Source organism: Mus caroli, chromosome 3, assembly GCF_900094665.2.
Source record: "Mus caroli chromosome 3, CAROLI_EIJ_v1.1, whole genome shotgun sequence".
Classification (NCBI taxonomy): domain Eukaryota; kingdom Metazoa; phylum Chordata; class Mammalia; order Rodentia; family Muridae; genus Mus; species Mus caroli.
The window spans coordinates 138,965,959-138,986,661 of record NC_034572.1 but is presented as its reverse complement, the minus strand read 5'-3'; the positions used below and the strand labels follow the sequence as shown (position 1 = coordinate 138,986,661).

At 46.9% G+C, this 20,703-nt stretch overlaps 1 protein-coding gene across 1 annotated transcript in view; it reads right to left on the bottom strand.

Moving 5' to 3' along the window:
• Ddah1 (dimethylarginine dimethylaminohydrolase 1) overlaps positions 1-19,549 on the bottom strand; it is a 133,207-nt gene extending 113,658 nt beyond the window's left edge. The window contains exon 1 of the mRNA XM_021157907.1: positions 19,066-19,549. Coding sequence (XP_021013566.1) covers positions 19,066-19,368 — 303 coding nt within the window. The 5' untranslated portion in view covers positions 19,369-19,549. The remainder of the gene's footprint in view (positions 1-19,065) is intronic.
• Positions 19,550-20,703: the final 1,154 nt, after the last annotated feature.

Here is a 20,703-nt window from a genome sequence, read left to right as displayed (position 1 = left end):
GAGAAGGAGAAGGAGAAGGAGAAGGAGAAGGAGAAGATGAAGACGAAGATACAGAAAAAGGAGGTGAGGAAGGAGAGGTAGATGGGGGATTTGTGCAGTGTCAGCCCTGGACTGGGTATTTTGGAGCCTTGACATCTAGGGATCTGCATGCCAGAGATCATCTGCATCAAATTAGAAGAGATGGTTAAGATACACAGAAGAATAAAGAGGTCCGCCTGTGCTCCCCACAGCGCGTGTGATGAGAAGAAGATGACGTTACTTTTCAGAGCCAGATGAATCTACCCCAGAGCTAAATGCCATCTGCCACTCCTACCATTTTTAGAGCACAACCTCAAAGGAACACAAGCCAGTAAAGACATCTGGAACCCCCCTACCCTCACTTCCCGGTTAGATGTTGAGACACTCGCTGAGCTGTCCTGCCTCCCTGATTGCTCGTTATCATGACTAAGTGCGTGCTTTCAGGAACAGGGAGAGTTAAGAGAGCTAAGCATCAGCCCAGCCCGGGGAGCTAAGCCCATCTTTGGTATGACGTTCTGGCAACATCATGACCAAGGTAGGATGGTGACACACACCGTCCATAGCTCAGCACCTCAGATCCTTTCCTTCCCGCTCCCTCCTTCCTTGTGTTCACCCCAGCTCCTTCCATCGCCAACTCCTTCAGTCCTTCCCACCAACCTGCAGAGCTAGCTCACACCTTACCACATTTCTAAGCACATACTGTCAGGGCTTCTTTTGACTGGTCCCTCCCCTTTCTCCTTCTGTCTTCCCTTTGTCCCTTTCCTCCTTAGTATTCACTCTCCCTACAGCAGTAGCTCTTAGATAATGACATTTCACCGGGGGCCAGGCCACCTTTTTACAGGAGGGAGAAGAAGGACATCATTAAGTTTCAAGAAAGTCGGTGAGACGGCGGTCTCCTCACCCAGGGCTCTTTGTCTTACACAACTCTTGGGTGTTTGGATGAGCACAGCAGGAGGAGGCCAGAAATACATGAGACACTGTCTGAGTATTTATACACAAAACCATGGGTGTGTGCAGACTGACCACTCTAAGGAAACCAATCTGACCTTTGAACCCGGCAACTAATCTGATAGAATTCAGGTTGGGGACCTGACGTACTTACAGTCCGCCCGCCTACCGATGGCTTGATTTGGTTGCTCGGATCAACAAAGCGATCTAGACCCTCGAGACTCGGGCTGGCCGCAAGTTATTATCAGCTTAAGTTATCGATAAATGGGCAGACAGACCATAGAGATTCCGGAGAGAGGAGGAGAGGGAGGTCAGACGCCATCCACGGTCCTAAGGATGTTGTGGTTTCAACTTGAGTACAACTGTAACTGTTGTTCTCTTTCCCCAGTGGGTGAGGGCAGTTTCTATGTTTCCATCCTAAGGGAAAAAAAAATCTGACTAGAATATAAAATCACTAACCCGAGATAACATGACTGCTAGCCTGAGCCCGGAGGCCGATCCCTTCCACCCTAAGACTTGCCAAAGATTCAAATTGAGTTACCAGGAATCCAGTTACCAAGAATTACAGGTTTAGTCAGTGTGAATTATGCAAAGTGTTACAGTGGCCTTTGCTCTCTGAGTTTCCTCATGCACAGGCCCACCCTCAATGCAAACACTGGAATGGTTTCTTCTTGGCAAATCCACTTTCTCTTTTCACAACCAGGAGCCAGAGGAGGTGGCTGTGCTCCCGTCTCCATCTCTCCTTCCATCATCCTGAGGAGGCTGTGGAGATCTCATAACGTGTTTGTGTTCAGCAGTCCACCAGTTACGATTAGGAGCTGCAACCTCATTATCCGCTCTTGTTAGAGCATCCAGCCCATTATTCCAGGTTGCTATCCTGGCGCATCAGCCTGTACCTGTGTTTTTATCTTTATCATCCCCACACACACTCTTAAGTCTCTCTATCAGCCATGCTCTGAGACACAGAAGTAGGGATTCTTGCTAAGAGTAAGAGGTTCTGAGGCCAGATTTTATGTTAGATGTCTGTGAAGTGTTCTCGTCCTTCCCACACAGCCCACCTGTGTTTACAGGACCATTTCTACCGACTGCATTCTGTCCAAACCATCAGAAGAGAAATCCCACGTGAGCCACTGACGTTGGAAGGAATGTCCGGCCCAGAGCTGCCCCACACTCCCACCATGGCCTAGGACAGCAGTGACCCAGCTGACCTTTCTGCTGGAGGGCCTGCGTCACTCCCTTTGTTCCATTCTTCGCTACATGGAATTGCAACAATGCGAACAATTTTTCTTTTTCAAAAAAGAAAGAAAGAAAGAAAGAAAGAAAGAAAGAAAGAAAGAAAGAAAGAAAGAAAGAAAAAAGAATCTTAGAACACAGGAAATCCACAGTAACAGTTTTGACAACTGGGATGCTCATATTTTAATCTGCTTAATTAAACACGGTAAAATTGCTTTTGCATCAGCAAATGCTACTTTGCTAAATTGCACTGAAGTCACTCTAATGAGAGATCCAAGTTCCTTGATTAAACTTGGTCAGGGTGGTAACATTTCACGGATAGCTACCACAAGAGCTGGGAGAGAGAAGGAAAAACAGGGTGTGTGCCTCAGTTGTCACCGGACGCTAATCTTCCTGGTAGTTTGAATCTAATGCAAAGCCCTCTCTGGGTCTATCAGTCGGTAGTGTAGTTCACAAGTTCAAGGCCAGTGCCTAGGCCTGGCTGCAACTCTGGGCAAAGGATGAAGAGTCACAGTAGAGGCTGGCATCAGTAGGTCTCACACGGGACACACAGTGGCAGGAACATCCAGCATGAGGTAGGCTGCTGTTCAGCCCAGTGTATTCACCTGCAGATACACCAGGAGGGTTGGCAGAACATGGCACCAGAAAACCCTTGGCCATAAGTCTCGGGGATTCCACAACTTTATGGGTCAATCTTTGAGTTTTGTATTAGAAATCCAGACAGGAAACCAGCAGAGAATAGAAGTAAATCGAAGCCCAGTTAATCAAACCAGTTGACAGTTTGAACATATGGAACAGATAATGGTCACCTCAGGGCAGGCCAAACAGCAGACATGACCAGGCTGGCCAACTGACCTAGTGGTCAAGAGACCTCTTATTTCCTCTACTAATATCGAGAACTGACTACGCCCAGAGTTTGGAACAGGGCCAAGCCAGCTGCTAAGAAGGATGGACTGGTGGGCTGACGCCCATTGGTGCTCTGCATGAGACACGGTATTGCTGCTTCTGTTTGTGGATGAACCAGTCCCATTTCACTGGGACAAGGTGGGTTATGCTGGAGTGGGGGTGGTCTACAAATCCATGAGGTGGACCCAAGGACAAGAGAACACCATGTTCTAAGGAAAGTTCACACTGTGGGGCTTAGTCTTCGGGGAGCACAGTGGTATTAGACACACGTAGGAGACCCTATAGGGGTTCAAACGGTACAGGGATGAGAGTGAATGAGGGCTGGCCAGAGACAAGTACCTATGGGGTCACCATTTGGGGCAGGACTATAGTGTCCTCCAGCAGGGAATGTAATATTAATAAGTATACAATCAGAATTGTACAAACAGGAGCGGCAGTACACGGGACCCACCAATTTCTTTTGAGTATAGGGAACACAGCCTATAGCAAGACTAAAGAGAGAAGACTCGGGAGCCAAGGGCTTCCTCAAGCCTTAACAGACATGAAAGCATTTAGTCATGGGGTTAAAGAAGCTGGGGCTCAAATCCTGTCATGTAACCCTGCCTCGTGCCTGCCACATTCAGGGACAACAAGATCTCAGCCTACGTGTGTCTGTAGCCCCTCAGCCAAGACTCAGGTGGCCAGAAACAAGTCTCGGGGCTGTTTACCCGTACTATGCCTCACTACTGCTTCCATTGTTGGCCTGGGGTCTTTAAGACCAACTCCGCCATGGAGTTAGGGTAAGGGGTATTTCACAACAGTGACTATCTGTGTCTCAACTTTCATGCACTTTTCGGAAAATTTCCCCTGGAATATCTATGGGAAGGCTGAGCAAGAGCCAGTGTGGGGGTGAAGGTGGCGTTAACCCCGAGAGGGCAGCCTCCGTCCTGGAGCAGGGAAGATTTGCAGTACTCCTGTTCAAACTGGTTTTCACCACCCTCTTCTGTGCTTACAAGTTGAGGTCAAGACTCTCCACAGCTGTCTAATTATGTGGACTAGATCGCAGTCAGTTAATATTAAGCACGGCTAGAGACGACAGCCTCCTGTGCTTCTCTGAGTGAGCTAGCCATATGGGTGAGGGGCAGAAATGGGTAGCTGCTGGTTGGAAGCAATGTCTTCAGCAGGAGAAGGGCATATCTCCGTGTCTTCACTGACTTTGGTCAGCTGAGTCTTGGGGGGCATCAAGCTTATGGTTATAATATTGATGTCAATAAATGGGTTGGGTGTGCATGCTTGCTCTCTGGCAGAGCTAGAGCTCCCTGGCTTTGGAGAAGAAATACTGGCTCTCCATCAGAGCCTTAGGATTGTTATGGTTTGACTGTGGTTTGAATGTCAACTTTAAAGGTCCCTGGTCTGGAAGCTTGGTCCCAGTGCGAGAAGGGACTGGATCACAACCACTGTCATGAATAAATTAAGACCACTACAGGGGGATTAGCCTGAGTGCTACCAAGAGTGTGGCATTTTGTAGTGAGAGGAAGCTGGTATGTTCCTGGCATCCTGCCCTGGTTTTTACAATCGTTCCTCCTTTGCCTTCTTATACTTGGGCCTCTGGTTGGCACAGCTCATTCCCCATGGGCAGGGTGCTCCCATGTGCCTCCTGGCACCATGGCATTTAGACCACCCGTTCACTAGAATTGTGAGCCACCTCCACCTTATAAGTCAGTCGTGGAGACTCAAGTGTTTTGTTATAATACAACAAGCTGGGTGAGCATAAACAGCTAGTAACTAGCTATTCAATCTTGTGATACTGATTGCTCGCTCGTTTGAGGAGATAATGGGAGCAAATGGAGTGAGTTGGGGTTACTGCACTGGTGAGAGAGATAGAGGTGTGCATAGCACAGCACAGCACAGCACAGCACAGCACAGCACAGCACAGCACAGCACAGCACAGCACAGCACATAGAGCACCATACTTGTCAGTCGTGCTTGGAGTGTTCCTAGCTCTGAATACCGCTAACAGGGTACATAGCAGGAAACGTCATTCATCTCCCGCCTCTCTCCTAACTTGAACATTTTCCATTCGCTCAATAGTCCCTTAGCCTGGGAAGATTCTACAGTCAGAACTGCACCCAAAGAGTGTGGGGCCATCTCAGGCAGCCCTGAACTGGCTCTTGGCTTCTGGAGAGAACCATGGAGCTGAAGGTTCATCTTGGAATGTGCGGGAACAGCAGGATGTAGATGCTGAGTTTAATGTTCAAAGCCAGCCATGCTCTAATACCCACAGCCACAGTCCTTACAGACGGCCTTTACATTCATGTCTCCATTCAGACTTCCCTAGTCTATAGGCAGGAATTCCGACCCCCATGGTGGTCACTGTTAGCCCTCAGAAACATGGCTTTTAATAAGAGGTTGGGGTTGTACGATGGCTCATGGAGCAAAGCCATTGCCACTCAAGCAACAGGATCTGAGTTTGGTCTCTTGCACCCACATAAAAAGACAAGCATGGTGGCAAGTGCCCGGAATCCCAGGTATCACTTGAGTAACAAATGAAAGTATCACTTCTAAGTACTCTGATCAACTCTGCGGGGTTGTGTGAGCGAGGAATCTCGCCATGTGAGCTTACACCTGCTCACCTGCCCTTTGAGCTATGCTAACGCGTCATTGTTGAAAACAGCGGAGATTGACAACGAAGAGGAAAGTAATAGTGTTTTAAGTTTTATCTGGGTCTATACAAATATACTTCAAACCTCTTAACACATCACAGGGAGAGGTACATTTTATTGTGTGAGCTACAGCCCACAAAGGAACATACATGTGTCTCCATGTATAAATAAAACAAAGCTGACCACCAACCATCCCTGACTATATTGTGGCCAACGGGCACACTCTGTCAGAGCTCTCGACACTCAAGCTCATTTGCTAACAGACAAAACCATTGACATGACCTTCTCAAGGGTCTCTATAATCCCCTTGTGAAATGATGCTTATCATTTGAACATAACTACCCAGACTCATCGTATCAGGACCAATTCACAGCGTTCTGGGAAGTTCTGTGAGGGGTAAGGGAGAATAAGGGAGCCCTCGGGGATATGTGTGCAATCTCTTTTATGGACAGCTTCAGAAAAGGACACAGCAAGGATGGTGTCTGCATGGAGGTGTTAAGAAGAGCTTGTGAAAAAGCAGCTCATTTTATCAAAATTTCCCCTGGCTTTAGCACTGTATTTTTAAAAAATGGAACTCCTCTAAGCATTTCCTATGGCCCACATTGCCACCTAACATCATGCACAAGGCAGGGGCTGTGAGAAACTGATTTCATTTGAACCTTACTCTGAATATGTTAAACCGTCTCTGCACGTGTGTGTGTCCGTGTGCATGTGTGTGTGCGTGCCTGTGTGCAGCCGTTATAGCTGTGGTGTTTGTAGTCATTAGGCTGACCTCAGACTGGGCAGAGTGTGTTCAGAATTCTAATTGAGCCCTCAGCTGCATCAGGCCAATGCCCAGTATTTTGTATGTTTTCCCACATTTACTGTCAAGAAAATGCACAAATGAAATCCTCATTACTCCCCTCTCTCAATGGGATACCTGTCGGATCCAGAGCAGAGACAACAGCAACACTCAGCGTTCATTCCAACAACCCAGGCTCTGTGAACTGAGGAAAACACATACAGGATCTAGCAACAGGACCACCCACCTTTTTCTTTAGTCCCAGGCTGCACAACTCCAAGACCCTTTCCTGACAGACACACAATGTCTTCAGTCATCACCACACAGTTTTCTCCACGATTAACCTTATCGAAGTCTCCTAGAGGCTTTTTGAGGGGACAGCACTGCATGTATGAGGATATAGAACAACACTCTTGGAAATGGGTTACCAATGGCAGCCAGGCGCTCCAGCTTCCTGCCCACAACGGGAGCTCACCTCTAAGCATTCATATATACTAACCTGTATTTCAGTACTAATGTCTTGCGCTTAACAATACCACTATCAGCAAATGCTGAAACTGGCTATTTAGGGGGGAAAACCCTAAACTTTCTATGCCCATTCATACACAAAGGCTAGATTTCTATCTATCTAATATTGAAAGAATCTGAAGGAAAAAAAAATTGTGAAATGAGTGATTTTTCAAAGTCACCTCTAGGCTTCTGGAAAGTGTTCTTGGAATGACATGATAATTATAATTATGCTGTAGCAATTCTCTGCTTGGAGATACATGCTGCGGTTTTCTCAAATGAAAAATACACTCTGGATATCCATCCCCATTCTAAGATAACACTGAGTTCTGGGGCATGCTGGAGTCAGGAAAGGTTACAACCTCCATAGGCACTGGGCTGGAAGCAGGGCTGCCTCCTGGTGGGTGTGATGTGTGCCTGGTGATCAAGGTAGACTGTTGCTGCTGAATCCACTATAAAACAATGTGCAAGAATGTCAGCTTAAATGGAAGCCAGCGTTCACCCAGCAGACCCAGTGTAACCTTCCCTTAAATGTCTTTAAATGTCACCCAAGAAGACAGAGAATCCATTTCTAGCTAAGGATGGGATTGGCATCTTCTGCCTCGTATTCTCCAGTGTAAGCCACCATGGGAATGAGGATTCACCTTTGGTTGACTGACAGGGTTCACACAGTCAGGAAACTATGACTACAAAGAGTGAGTGGGACCCCAGCATGCTCTGGTACACATGGGGAACCTCAGAGGTGTTCTTTGAATTCCTCGAATCTGCCTGGCCCACTGGCACAGCCCTCTATGATTTCTGCAAAATGCCCGAGGGGAGCAACCTACTGGAAAGGAGATCCAGTAGATTTTCCTATTACATTTACACCGTGAACCAGAATAAGAAACAGACTTCATTTACTAAGTATGCACACTAAAACAAGTGAGCCAAGTTTCATGAAATAACTTCTTTTCCGCATTGCAATAATACGCTGACTTAAAAAAATTAACTCTATTATTGCAAAAATGATGACCCAGTCAAGACCCAAGAAGCTGATCTCATGACCTACAGAAGTGCTGTCTGAGAAAAAGGGGCACTCCCCTTCTTAGAATCGGGAACAAAACACCCATGGAAGGAGTTACAGAGACAAAGTTTGGAGCTGTGACGAAAGGATGGACCATCTAGAGACTGCCATATCCAGGGATCCATCCCATAATCAGCTTCCAAACGCTGACACCATTGCATACACTAGCAAGATTTTGCTGAAAGGACCCAGATATAGCTGTCTCTAGTGAGACTATGCCGGGGCCTAGCAAACACAGAAGTGGATGCTCACAGTCAGCTATTGGATGGATCATAGGGCTCCCAATGGAGGAGCTAGAGAAAGTACCCAAGGAGCTAAAGGGATCTGCAACCTTATAGGTGGAACAACATTATGAACTAACCAGTACCCCGGAGCTCTTGACTCTAGCTGCTGCATATGTATCAAAAGATGGCCTAGTCGGCCATCACTGGAAAGAGAGGCCCATTGGATACACAAACTTTATATGCCCCAGTACAGGGGAACGCCAGGGCCAAAAAAAAAAAAAAATGGGAATGGGTGGGTAGGTAAGTGAGGGGGAGGGTATGGGGGACTTTTGGGATAGCATTGGAAATGTAATTGAGGAAAATACGTAATAAAAAAATATTAAAAAAAAAAAGAAAAGGGGGCACTCGGTACAGAGAGCCTCACCTCCAGAAAGGAGGGGGGCACATGGTACAGAGAGCCTCGTCTCCAAAGTGTGCCCCTTCCTTGTTAAGTTGACTGTATGTTTGGAAAGACTGGGAGTCGAGAGGCCGAAAGCTGTGGAGAGGTTTAACCTGTGAGTACCAGAGAGACACGAAAGGTCAGCCACATCTTGTACTCAGGATCCTCTATTTCCCAACATCAGACTTTCAGAGAAAAGGAGTGGCAAGAACACACCAGGGCCTCCGAGAGAGGAGTCTGAAGGACAGAAATTAAAAAAATGCAAAATCCAGTCGGTGAGGCGTCTCGGCAGGCAACAGTGCTTGCCACCAAGCCTGGCAACCCGAGTTCTGTCCTCAGAATCCACATGGCAGAAAGCAAGAACTGACCCCCAAAGTTGTCCTCTGCCTGCCACAGACGCTACATACACGCACAACATGACACAAAGGAAAAGGCTCTTGACCTTGAGTGTCTTAAAAGATACAACAGCAAGAGCAAGGAGCCAGGTAGTGTGGGCACGTTAGAGCAAATCTTAGGTTGGAATTTCTCACATAAATCTCTCAAACTAGAAAATGGGATTAAAGCATAAATAGCCATATTATTTTTTTCCTCCTGAATCAAAAAATTAAGGGGAGAAAATGGATGTGTTTTCCTTCTGTGATTATTTTACAGCTGTACCACAAAATTTGCTAATTTCAGCTTTTTAAAAAATAATCTCAGGTTAATGGTTTCTGGGCTTAGCACCAGCATCTACCTGCCCCCTCCTTCCACCTCATTCTCTAGTCACAGCTACTCAGCTGCAGCCACTGTGGATTGAAGAGTTTAAGGACAGCTTGGTGGACAGGAAGGTTCTAACAACAAGGGAACCAAGGAGTCAGCCCAACCCCGGGGAGGTCACACATGATTTGACATACATGTGAAATCTGAGGTTTTGGTAATTATTACTGTTCTAAGAACAATCTTTCTGTGTGCTAACACAGCTAACCATAGGAAGAGAACATTCAAACAGATATTTCCCCCCCCACACACACTTTATATCACTGCTTAGAAAGATACTTTCATCATACATACAGTTTCAGAAGACAAAAGTTAAAATTTTGGAGACAACACCAGAAGCCTAGAAGCAAGAATGGAATCCCCAGAGCATTTACAACCATTTCCTGAGGCCCGCCACAAAACAAGCTTGTGTGATGAGGATGGTGGGAGCCAATCTCGGGGACTAGGGGCTTAGGCTAATTCACGGAGTTTATTTATCCTCAGCCTCTGCTATGGGGGAAAACTACCTATGAGATGTGCTGAGTAAATTGAGTCTTTGAAACAGACTTAGCAAATTCAGCTTTAATCCCATAATGGATTATCATTAGCAATGCCCGAGTTTATACTCTAGGTTAATTGACTGAAACAAGCATAATGTCTTGGACTGAAGAGGACTCTTATTTATTCATCCATTCTTACCCCCTTACAGATATTAGACACCGCCACTTCCGCATCTGATTTCCCCATCTCTTTTTCCTGTTCTACTTGCACTTCCCGACCCGATGCAGCCTGAACTTCACAAGGGAAAGGCAGCATCTTCCAGCTAAAAGAAATCATTTCAGAAATGCAAGCCAGCACCCTCCTGCACAGCAATGCTCTCCCCACCACGCCACTTGCTGTAGTGTGTACAAATCCCGGTGCAAGATCACACACACACAGCCGGACGTGGGCTACGTTATCTTAGTAGGGGGTTCGATGCTACGTGCTTCCAAGGTGAGATGTGCCAATAAAACGCATCTTAATACCAAATAGAAATGAATACTGTTCTTACCTGTCACCGGCATGGGTAATGTGTACAACAGGCATGGGCAATCTTGTATACAGCACAGGGTTTAGGTTTGCTTGAAATATAGTTATAGGACCAAGAGGGAACGGTTGAACAGCAACGAATACACGGATAACTTATAGGCCCCAAACCAGAACGCATTTCTAGAGCTTAGCAACTGAAGAAAGGAAACTGCCCTGAGGTGGGCTTGAGTCCTTTGCAGGGTGGGTTTCAGACTTCGTGAGGTGAGCTACTAAAGAGTCTTAGGAGAGCCGGACCATTACAGAGCATTTGGATAAGAGAGGAGGGAAGCATACTTAGAAACAGGTCTGTGTGCTAGACAGCCAGATCCATCCGACACCAAAATAAGAAAGACAGCTAGAGATGTGGCAGTGAACTTCAAACCCAGCACCTGAAATCTCAAGAACACAGAGCTCCTGGCGAGGGCTTTTCTCCATCTCGAATCTTTCCCAATACGAACAAAATTCCCCCCACCCCGTCTCTCTGTGCTTCATACATCTGAAAAGGCTTTTCTGACTTCCCAGGTTAGTTCTTACATGACAGTTGCTCTTCTGAGAGCCCTGGAATGGATCAGACACTCTGGGCACACCCCAGCACCCACCATTTCAATCACAAGAGTCTATCACAGCCCCTACCCTGCCCTGTCTGCGGTCCAGTTCCCTAGCTAGACTAAGGGCAGTGATGTTGTCTAACTCGTGTCTACAGCATTGCCCTGGCACATGCAAGTGCTTGCTGAATACACAAACACGGTGGAGTCAATGACCCCGCCCGTTTTAGGAGCAAACGTGTTTGAATGCGGTGGTCACATTCACAATGGCTGCAATCCATTCTTTAAAAAATTCTATTTATTAAGCAACACAGGAACAACAACAACAGAGCAAAGCAAAGGTATTCTAATGAGGGCAAAGGTTACCTGTTTGCATAGAGTCTGCTTAAGCAAAGCACTTCTTCATTGATGTAACAGCTCACCCTTATAAGCCCATTGGACTGAAAGCAGCAGAAAAGCCCCATTTGACTTTCAGTGTAAAGGGCCCACCACAGGATTTGTTGGCAAATTAAACCTGAACTCTTTGTTCTTTAGTCTTAGTCTCTGCTGTAGGGGTTCCTCTGCTGTTCTTGCTTGGGTAATCTGGGTAGACAGGAGTCTAAAGCCTGCTGATTTATGTCTTTCAGTGGGACGCTGCTGCTCCTTCAGCACTCGGCTCCCGGAAGACAGTGGACATTATTACATTATTTGACAATGACAAAGTGAATGGGGAAGGCATCAGGATTTTTTTTTTTTTTTGCTTAAGATTCCTCTCATCTATTTGGTTAGAAAGGGCCTGCTTGTGAAATAAACCCGAGGGCTGATTTAATACCTGACAGTCAGTCTGAAGAAAGCAACAGGGGCTAATGTCAAAGGTCAACTGAGCATCTTGATGGAACACTAGGGGACTCAGTCATGGTAAATGCGTATTTAAAGACAACCTGGGGTGAGCAACACACTGGGATATGTAAGATATTAATCTCCACTCTCTTTCATTACACCTTTAGCTGTTTTATCCTTGTGATTCCTTCTTGGTAAGGAAGAATGAAGGCTTTCTGAATACGTAGATCTTCATTCAGAAAATTCAGAAAACCTTCTGTAGGATTACAGATTCTTCTCATTGGCCCACAAGAATGAAGGCCAACCAGTACACACTTTAAATAAGCATCGGTAAGGGCTGGGCAGATGGCTCTGTGACTAAAGCGCTTGCCCAGGAAATGTGAGGACCTGAATTCGGATGCCCAGAACTCACACAAATGCTGGGTGGGTATGGCAGCTCATCTGTAAACTGCAGCCTCAGCAAACACAGACGGAGGATCCTCTGAGCAAGCTGACAGTGAGCCATATATGTGAGCTCTGGGTCTGACTGAGACCCCACCCCAGTGAACGATGGAGGGATGATTGAAGATGACTCTGAATAAGAACCTCGAGCCTCTATGTGCTTGGGTCACACAGGCATTTGCACCTCACACAGTGTGTCTGCACACCTGCAAGCATGTATTCTCTCCCTCTCCCTCCCTCCCTCACTCGCTCACACGCATGTGCACGTGCACACATTCACGAACAACTGGAAAAATAAGACCTGAATACATCTCTACATTACAGCAGACTATGGCTGAAGGTAGTTGGAGACAAACGTTTCCTCCACCAGATCTTAATTAGATTTTTCTGTAGTCATGGCTAACATAATAATAGAGAGATTCCTACCGTGACTATAATAAAACTAATTGGAAATAAATTTGAGCTTAATAAGAATTCAAATACATGCAAAAGTAATGGCCCAGCATGTGTGAGCTGCAAGCCATCCTGCCTTCTCCTCTAAAGGGTCTATATTTGTGGCAGGGAGCTCGTTTTCAGCTAATGGCCTTTAATGAACGTCACTCCTGGCTCTTTGTTTTGTCCTTCATTTCCAAAGCCTTTGAGGCCGACCGACCGCACAGGAACAGGTTACATTACTGGACACACCTCTGTCTCTGATACACACCAATTTCCTAAGGTTCCCGCCACGCCCATGTAGAAAGGTTGAAAAGGAAACCTGAAAAGAAGCAGTTGTTCCAACCAGCTGGGTTGAGAGCTTGCTCCCCAGTGCAGCCCCTCCCCACCAGTGACAGCCAGCGGGCTCTCTCGGTATTGTCAGTCGTCACACGGAAGTTTGAGGGCCTGTGTGTGTAAGAAGCAAACATCTACAACAGTTATGAACAAACTCTGCAGGACAACTTAGGAGGTTTGTATAAATGGCATTGTTATTACAGACTCATTTTTACCTGTCTGAGGGCATGTTTTGCCTGCATGTAACTATGAGCACAAGCCGGCTGCAGGAGGTCAGAAAATGGTGGCTGATCCCAGGATTCGGCCATCATGTGGGGCTGGGAACTGAACCTAAATCCTCTGCAAGAGCAACACGTGTTCTTAGTTGTTGAGCTCTCTCTGCAGTGCCAGAACCAGCCCAGGGACAGGTTACATGACGAGACATTATGACCTTTAAACTGAAATGAAAACAAACTGCTCTCCTTGATGAGAGATAGGAAGAAAATGAATCACTTAGTTAAGGTCCTTCATAATACTAATGGGTAAAGTGGAACCCAAGCAGTCAGTCTGTGTCTGTTGAATGCTCTGTGGGGCTCAGCCACCAGCAACAACCACTTGATGCAAGCAAGCAACAAGTCTTGTGTTTTCAGGAAACTCCATTTCTGGAACGTATAAGTTGTCTGGGACTTTACTTACATTACTTACCCAAGTTATTGAATCTAGATTTCCTTGACTTTTAACAAGTGTGGCAACAGGGCCATCTTTCAGGGTCCACACACTTGAGTATTTGGCTTTGGTTACCTGCTACTGTTCAGCACAAGCTTGCTGTTCACATTGCCTCTAGAGGCAACATAAGAAACTCAGGGCGAAAACGTACAGGTCCTGATGCCTATATGTCCTTACATAAGGGACTGTCAACCTAAACACACATTCTTGTAAAATGTCCTATTCATTCCTTGAGAATTTCATACAATGCATTTTTATGAGATTTGCCTCCAATTCTTCCACTTATCTCCTGCCAGATCCATCACCGGCTCCCTAATCCCCTGGCTTCATGTCTCTTCCACTTGTGATTCAGTAACCATTAACTCCAATGTGTATTGTCCACTCCTAGGTATAGGCCATCCCCTGGACTGAGATCAACCTACCAGGAGCCACACCCTTCAAGGAAATTGCCTCTCTCTCCCCTTGAAGCCATCAACAATGTGTAAGCTGTCAGTGAGGGGTAGGAAACACTTCCCAGGCTACGCTTAGGATGTTGACTACCCTGGTTCTGTCCAGGCAGCCATGGCTGCTGTATGTTCACACATGCAATGGTTCTTTCATGTTAGGGAAGCACTGCTTTGTTCTGGTTCTTTCCAACCTCTGGCTCCTATGGTCTTTCTACCTCTCTTCTGTGATGAGGAGGTGTTCTGTACTGTTCCCTCCTATCATTTACATCTCCATTTCCTCATTTGGGTTTATTACCTTAAGCTAAGCCTCTGTCCTCTTCCTAAAGAGGTCCATAAAACTGAAAATGATTGAGGAAATAATAATTAAAGCCATCATCAGTCTGCAGGAAGAGACTGCAGGAAGAGCGGGGTGGTCTTCTCCTAGACAGAATTATCCCACTGGCCTGGAAAAGGATAAACTTGCTCTTAGCAGGAAGAAAAGGTCAGAGGATACATTTCACAATTTAGTTTGAACAAGCTTTGTCAGTTAATCATTATTTAGGTGCTAAGACCCTTCTGAGAAGAAAGTAAGAAAACGGTTCAGTAGTTGTTGTAAGAGTAAGGGAAAGGCCGTGACACACACACACCCTCTGGTACACCGTGAACTTGTGCAATCATTAGCTACACAAAAAATTTAATTATTAAAATGTCCCTCCATCCTCAGTCTATCTTCAGTCCTACTCTGGCTTTTCGATACTTTGTTTATTGGACTTTGACTTCAAAAGTTGACTTTTCCCCTTAAAGTACACTGGATCCATTTGAAGCACGATTTGCTTCTCCAGGTTGATTTGTTTCCTAAAAAATTAAACCTATTAAAACTATCCCCACTTGGGAAGACACAGAGCTGTCAGTGACTGGTTTGCTGACTTTCCATATATACAGCTGTCGTCACTAAATCTGCAGCTCTCTGCGCACAGCTTCTGAGCTCCATGCGTCACTGGAAACCCAACTGAGGAAAACACTGTTTTCTTAGAGAAGCTATTTAAATTTGGGTCTTCATTCTTTCTTCTAAGGAAAAAAAAGTTATTAAATACAGCACAATGCTTTTTGGTTAAGAAATAAATACTTTCTCCAGACTTTTTATTAAAAACAAAGCAATAATAAATGACAGGAAGATTCAGGGAAGAGAGGGCTAAAGTTATAAACCACCTATGCTCAATGAAATGTTTGCAACTCCACCAACTCTTATCTCGAGAGTAGAACTGGGTGTGATGGATCCTGCTTGGAATCCCAGCATTTGAGAAGCAGAGATAGGAGGACTGCCACAAGTGTAATACAGACTGAGCTACACAGCGAGCTGCAGGCCAACTGGAGCTACAGCCTGAGACCCTATCTCAAAATAAAATCCAAATCCCTCATAAGGGAAGAGAAATAAGGTCGGCTAAATCATGGAAACATTTATTCGACAAAGTATTTTCTGTGTGTCTCTCCCATATTAGGCTTTAGAAACCAAGTGTGAAACTATGTAGACAAGATTCCAGCTCCTAAGACAGTAGAGGGGAGGGTAAGATAACGATACATCAGAAAGGCCAGGGTGGGGGTGGGGTGGGGTAGGGGAGAAGAGTGGAGGGCACTCATAAGGAAAAATGGTTCAGGTCAGGAAAGGTGATGTCTAATATCACAGACAGCAGGACCAGAGCTTTGGAATCCTGCACACCTGAGTTCTGACTCTGGTTTTTTTTGTTTTTTTGTTTTTTTTTTTGGTTTTTCGAGACAGGGTTTCTCTGTATAGCCCTGGCTGTCCTGGAACTCACTTTGTAGACCAGGCTGGCCTCGAACTCAGAAATCCGCCTGCCTCTGCCTCCCGAGTGCTGGGATTAAAGGTGTGCGCCACCACGCCCGGCCTGACTCTGGTTTTATTGGAGCCACCCCTGTAACCCTGGGCAATCTATCCACTTTCTCTGACTTGGTTTCATCAATAACGATACTGTTGAATGAGCATTGATGAAATGCACGACACAGACCTGGCAGTTTGTGGCCAAGTGGCAAGCATCCAATAAATGTTAGCTAAAATGATATTAATGGTGACAGCAGGCCAAGGACAGCTAGGCAGAGGGAAGAGGAGGAGGGGAGAGGAGGAGGAAGAAGGGAGAGGGAGGAAGGAGAGGGGGAGGGAAGAGAGAGGAGGAGGGAGAGGTGAAGGGGAGAGGGAGGAGGAGGGGGAGGAAAAGGAATAGGAGTTGTTCCTGATAAATGTGTTTCCGATAAATGAAAACTGTGCATCCAGAGAGGAGGCTCTGGGAATGAAAGAACAGAATCTGAGCCAAGTGTTGGGGACTGCTTTGAGGAAAAGATGTAGAAGTGAAGCTAAAGCTGGAAAGGCAAGCAGAGCCCAGCTCAGCAGTGGCCCTCCAGGAACTTTGTTCAGGGGAGAATCAAATTTGAGTTGACCTTGGCCTTGGTGTAGAAATGTAAGAGAGAATAAAGCAGCCAGGGTCAGGAATACCAATGATGGGATTTTTAAAACAACTGCTGTAGGTTTTCACACACACACACACACACACACACACACACACACCCCAACCACTGCATCTAGATCCAAAAAGGATCCTTGCCACTTGCTTGTCTGTTTACCATTTCGTTGACTTACTGATGGATTCACTCATTTGTTCAATAGAAGCTCATAAGTTCTTCATCATCCATCCATCCAATGAGCATCAGTAACTGAGATTACTATCAGCTTGTCTGTTCAGTATTTCATTCATTCAGTAAGTATCAACACTTGATTCAATTCAGTAAGCATCAACACTTGATTCATTCAGTAAGTATCAACACTTGAAGTTCAATATTTTTCGTTCATCTCAAACATCCATGTATCCATTTATCCATTCATCAGGCATCAATTTCTGTGAAGGTGGCACACCGCACTGTGAGAGATATTAGCGAGCATCACCCTGCATACCCCTGTTTGCCAAGAGCACCTTACCCAACCATGACTGTCATCTCCTCTCCAGCTAGGAGGTGCCTTACCCTATCGACCCAGACCCATATGTGCAGGAGTAAACATGCTTTATAGAGAGGTCATGACAGTGCCACTGAGCAGATCAAGATGTAGCCCAAAGCATGGGGGTGGCTTGCCCTTCCTTTCCCCCGGGAAACAGAAGCTACAGCTCAGAGGTAGAATGCTTACCTACTGTTGGCAAGGTCCTGAGTTCAATGCCCTACACAGAGAAGGAAAACACAAGAGTTCTTCTGCGTGACCTTTGGCAAGTATGGGGCCACTGAGCTGACTACAGAGTGGAGTCAAATTCTGACATTTAAAATATCAAAATATCACCAGGAGGAAGATCACTGCTAGCTCTTATATTGGAAAATCCGAACTTGGAAAGTTAATTACACAAATAATATGTTATTTGTGTTCCATAGAGATGAACCTTCCTGAAGTAAGATGGACTGAATAAGGGCGATTAGGGTCAAGAGAAAAAAGGAAGTCTTGTCAGACGAGTACCATTTTGAGAGTTTTGACGTCTATTTTATCTATTTAGCATCCCAACCTATCCACCATGGCTACATTCATATTAGGTTAAAATAGAGTGGAAGCCATTTGTATAGGTCAAATTGGAAAGGGAAAGTGGGCAGGCTAAAAGAATGATGCCTGCTACTTTTGAAGTGTAGAGAGAAGAGCTACCTAAATGACAAATAGGTAGACTTTGATTATACTCAATCTCTAGGATTTCACCAGGCAAGCAAATCAAGTGTGGAATAGGCATATTTAAATCATAAGCCCAAAGAACTACTTCCAATGAGACAGAAAAGTGAAAAAACAAACAAACAAAAACAAGGAAGAAAACCCTTCAGATAGGAAAGAAACCACCTGCATCTTGTCACACTACTGGATGCCAAGAGTGAGGGAGAATCTTGAGCCTGGGCTCTTCTCTGGCAGTCAGAAAAATCCCAGGCCAGATGGCATTTTAAAATCTAATCTCGTGTGTCTGTGCCTCTCTCCCACTAACCTACATTATTTTTAAAGCAGTTACAGCCATTTCTACAAGATACGATAATGTGTAGGCCCCTTGAAGAAAAACAAAAAGCAGTCTTAATTGCAGAGAGAGAGGGGAGAGAGATTAAAATGACAGAACTTATTAAAACAAACAAAAAAACAAAAAAAACTCCCACTGCTAATGAAACGGAGCACCCCGCAGCAAGCACAGCTTTTCAAACCCGGCCCATTCACACACACATTTAAACACAGCTCACTAACAAAACGTTGAACACATTCGCTTGCCAGGCGCATTCTTCAAGACTCACTCGCCACCACTGAAAAGTAACTTGGATTCCTCGGGTCTCTGGGCACAGTCTCTGCCTGATGTCACCTGGTCCACCCTGCCAGGAGCTCCCCCAAAGCAATCCCTGCAGGACTTGGGGAACCCCCCCTCCAAGCCTCCACCTGCCCTCCGGGAGGACCCTTCTCTGTCCTCACTGGCAAGGAAACAAGAGTAGCATTGTCCTCAGCGCTGTGTAATTTGCAAGATAGAACCGCTGGCGCTCTGGGTCTCCAGCCCAGCCACCTGCCCAAGTCCGCGTCACCACACTCCAACTGAGATCGACTCGAAGGCTCCCCGACAGCGAGGAGGTGTGAACAATGAAGTTATCTGGCTCGGATTTCCCACACCCAGCCACGCCGCCCCGAGTCCCGCGGTGGGAAGTTGGGAACTGAGCCCTCGGGGTCGGTTCCACGAGCGTACCCCCCTCCCCGGCCGCGCCCCTCGCGTCGCCTGCCCGGGGGCTGGCCCGTTACCTCCTTCCTGCGGCTGGGCGCCCCGGGGCGGGTGATGAGGGCCGTCTCCTCGCACACGACGGCCACGTCCTCCACGAACACGCAGTCGGGCAGGCTCTCGTCGGCGGGCAGCTGCACCACCTGCAGCCCCAGCTTGCTGCCCAGCACGCCCACGTAGAGCTCGTGCTGGCGCTCGGCGCGAGCGAAATCCACCTCCTCGCCCTGCGAGCGTCTCAGCGCGTGGCGGCACAGGGACTCGGGCGGAGCCCGCACCACGGCGTGGGTGGCCCGGCCGAAGGCGGAGGGGTGGCCGAGGCCGGCCATGGCTCGCGCGGAGAGGAGGCGACGGTGGCTGGGTTTGGCTCGGTGGCTCGGTCCTCCCGAGAGCAGCGTGCGCCCAGCCTGCGAGCCTGCGAGCCTGCGAGCGCCCGGCGGCTCCTCTTGGCAGCCGATGAATGTGCTGCTGCGGGAGCCCGGCTCGCGCCCGGAGCCCTGCCCGCGCCACTGAGCATGCCCAGAGCTCCGGGCGCCGGCCCAGCGCCCGCGGGCCTATTCCTATGCTCTCCGCATCTGCCGCAGACCGGCCTGGGTCAGTCGGGATGCAGAGGCCAGGGACTTAACTTAATCAGCACTGACTCCCTCCGTGGTGTGTGTATCCCACCGCAGGTGCACGCCTCACATGGTCCCCATGAGGACCTGGAAATCAGGCAGTGCTAAACTGGACCTGCTGGAGAGGACTTCACGGTCAGGGGACCAGGTGAAGGGCGATTGTTTATGGATAAACTTTCCCTTTCTCTTCTTCTCTTTTTATCCAGCACGTGGAACCTCGGTTCTCAGCGTGGCAGCCTGTCTTCACCCATATTACCTCGACTTTCTCCAAATTGACCAACTGCCCCACGTGAAACTCAGTATAGTATAAAGAATGCATTTCTTCCCACCCAGGAGAAAGTAACCCAAGAGACAAACACACAGTTACAATAAGAATCTAGAAACAGTGATACTTCAAGCCCACAAGGCAATTTAAAGTGGGAAGAATGCCTCTTCCTTCTTGTTTTCTTTAACTGCACTAGGCTTGTCATTCAATAAAGGAGTGTTTATCTAGAAACCAGCGCACATACCTACCCTATCTCATCCCCATTCAAGGCTGAAGGCACAGAGATGGGGTGAGGGATGGTACTGTGGGCTTTAACAATGTCCTATTCCAGGCTTCCCAAGATACACTTCAAAGTCACTGTTTTAATAAACCTGTGGTCACAACAGACCTTGGGCGACATTTCACCCCTGATGAGCTTACAGCATCCCCTCCGAGAAGGATCAACCACCTTATCCAGTCCCCACAACTACCTTAAACAACGAAGACTGCAAGAACCGAGCTGTATCTCACCAGGACAGCGGGATTGGAAAAACCCTCGCCCCTCCCCCAACGCTTCCTCTCCCTAACATTCTCATCATCCAAAGATGGACTTGGGAGTCTCTGAACCCCGTAATGAAGCCACGTGGATGAAATCTTTATCTGCTCTTCACCAACACTCTTCTTTTGAGGACTGGTGCCAGAGCTTAGTCCCCGGGGACTCCCAGAGCTTTTGCCCTAAAGCTCAGGTAACAACGATTGACCCTAGAATATTTTTCTCCATGTAATCAGTTCTGAAGAAAATGTGA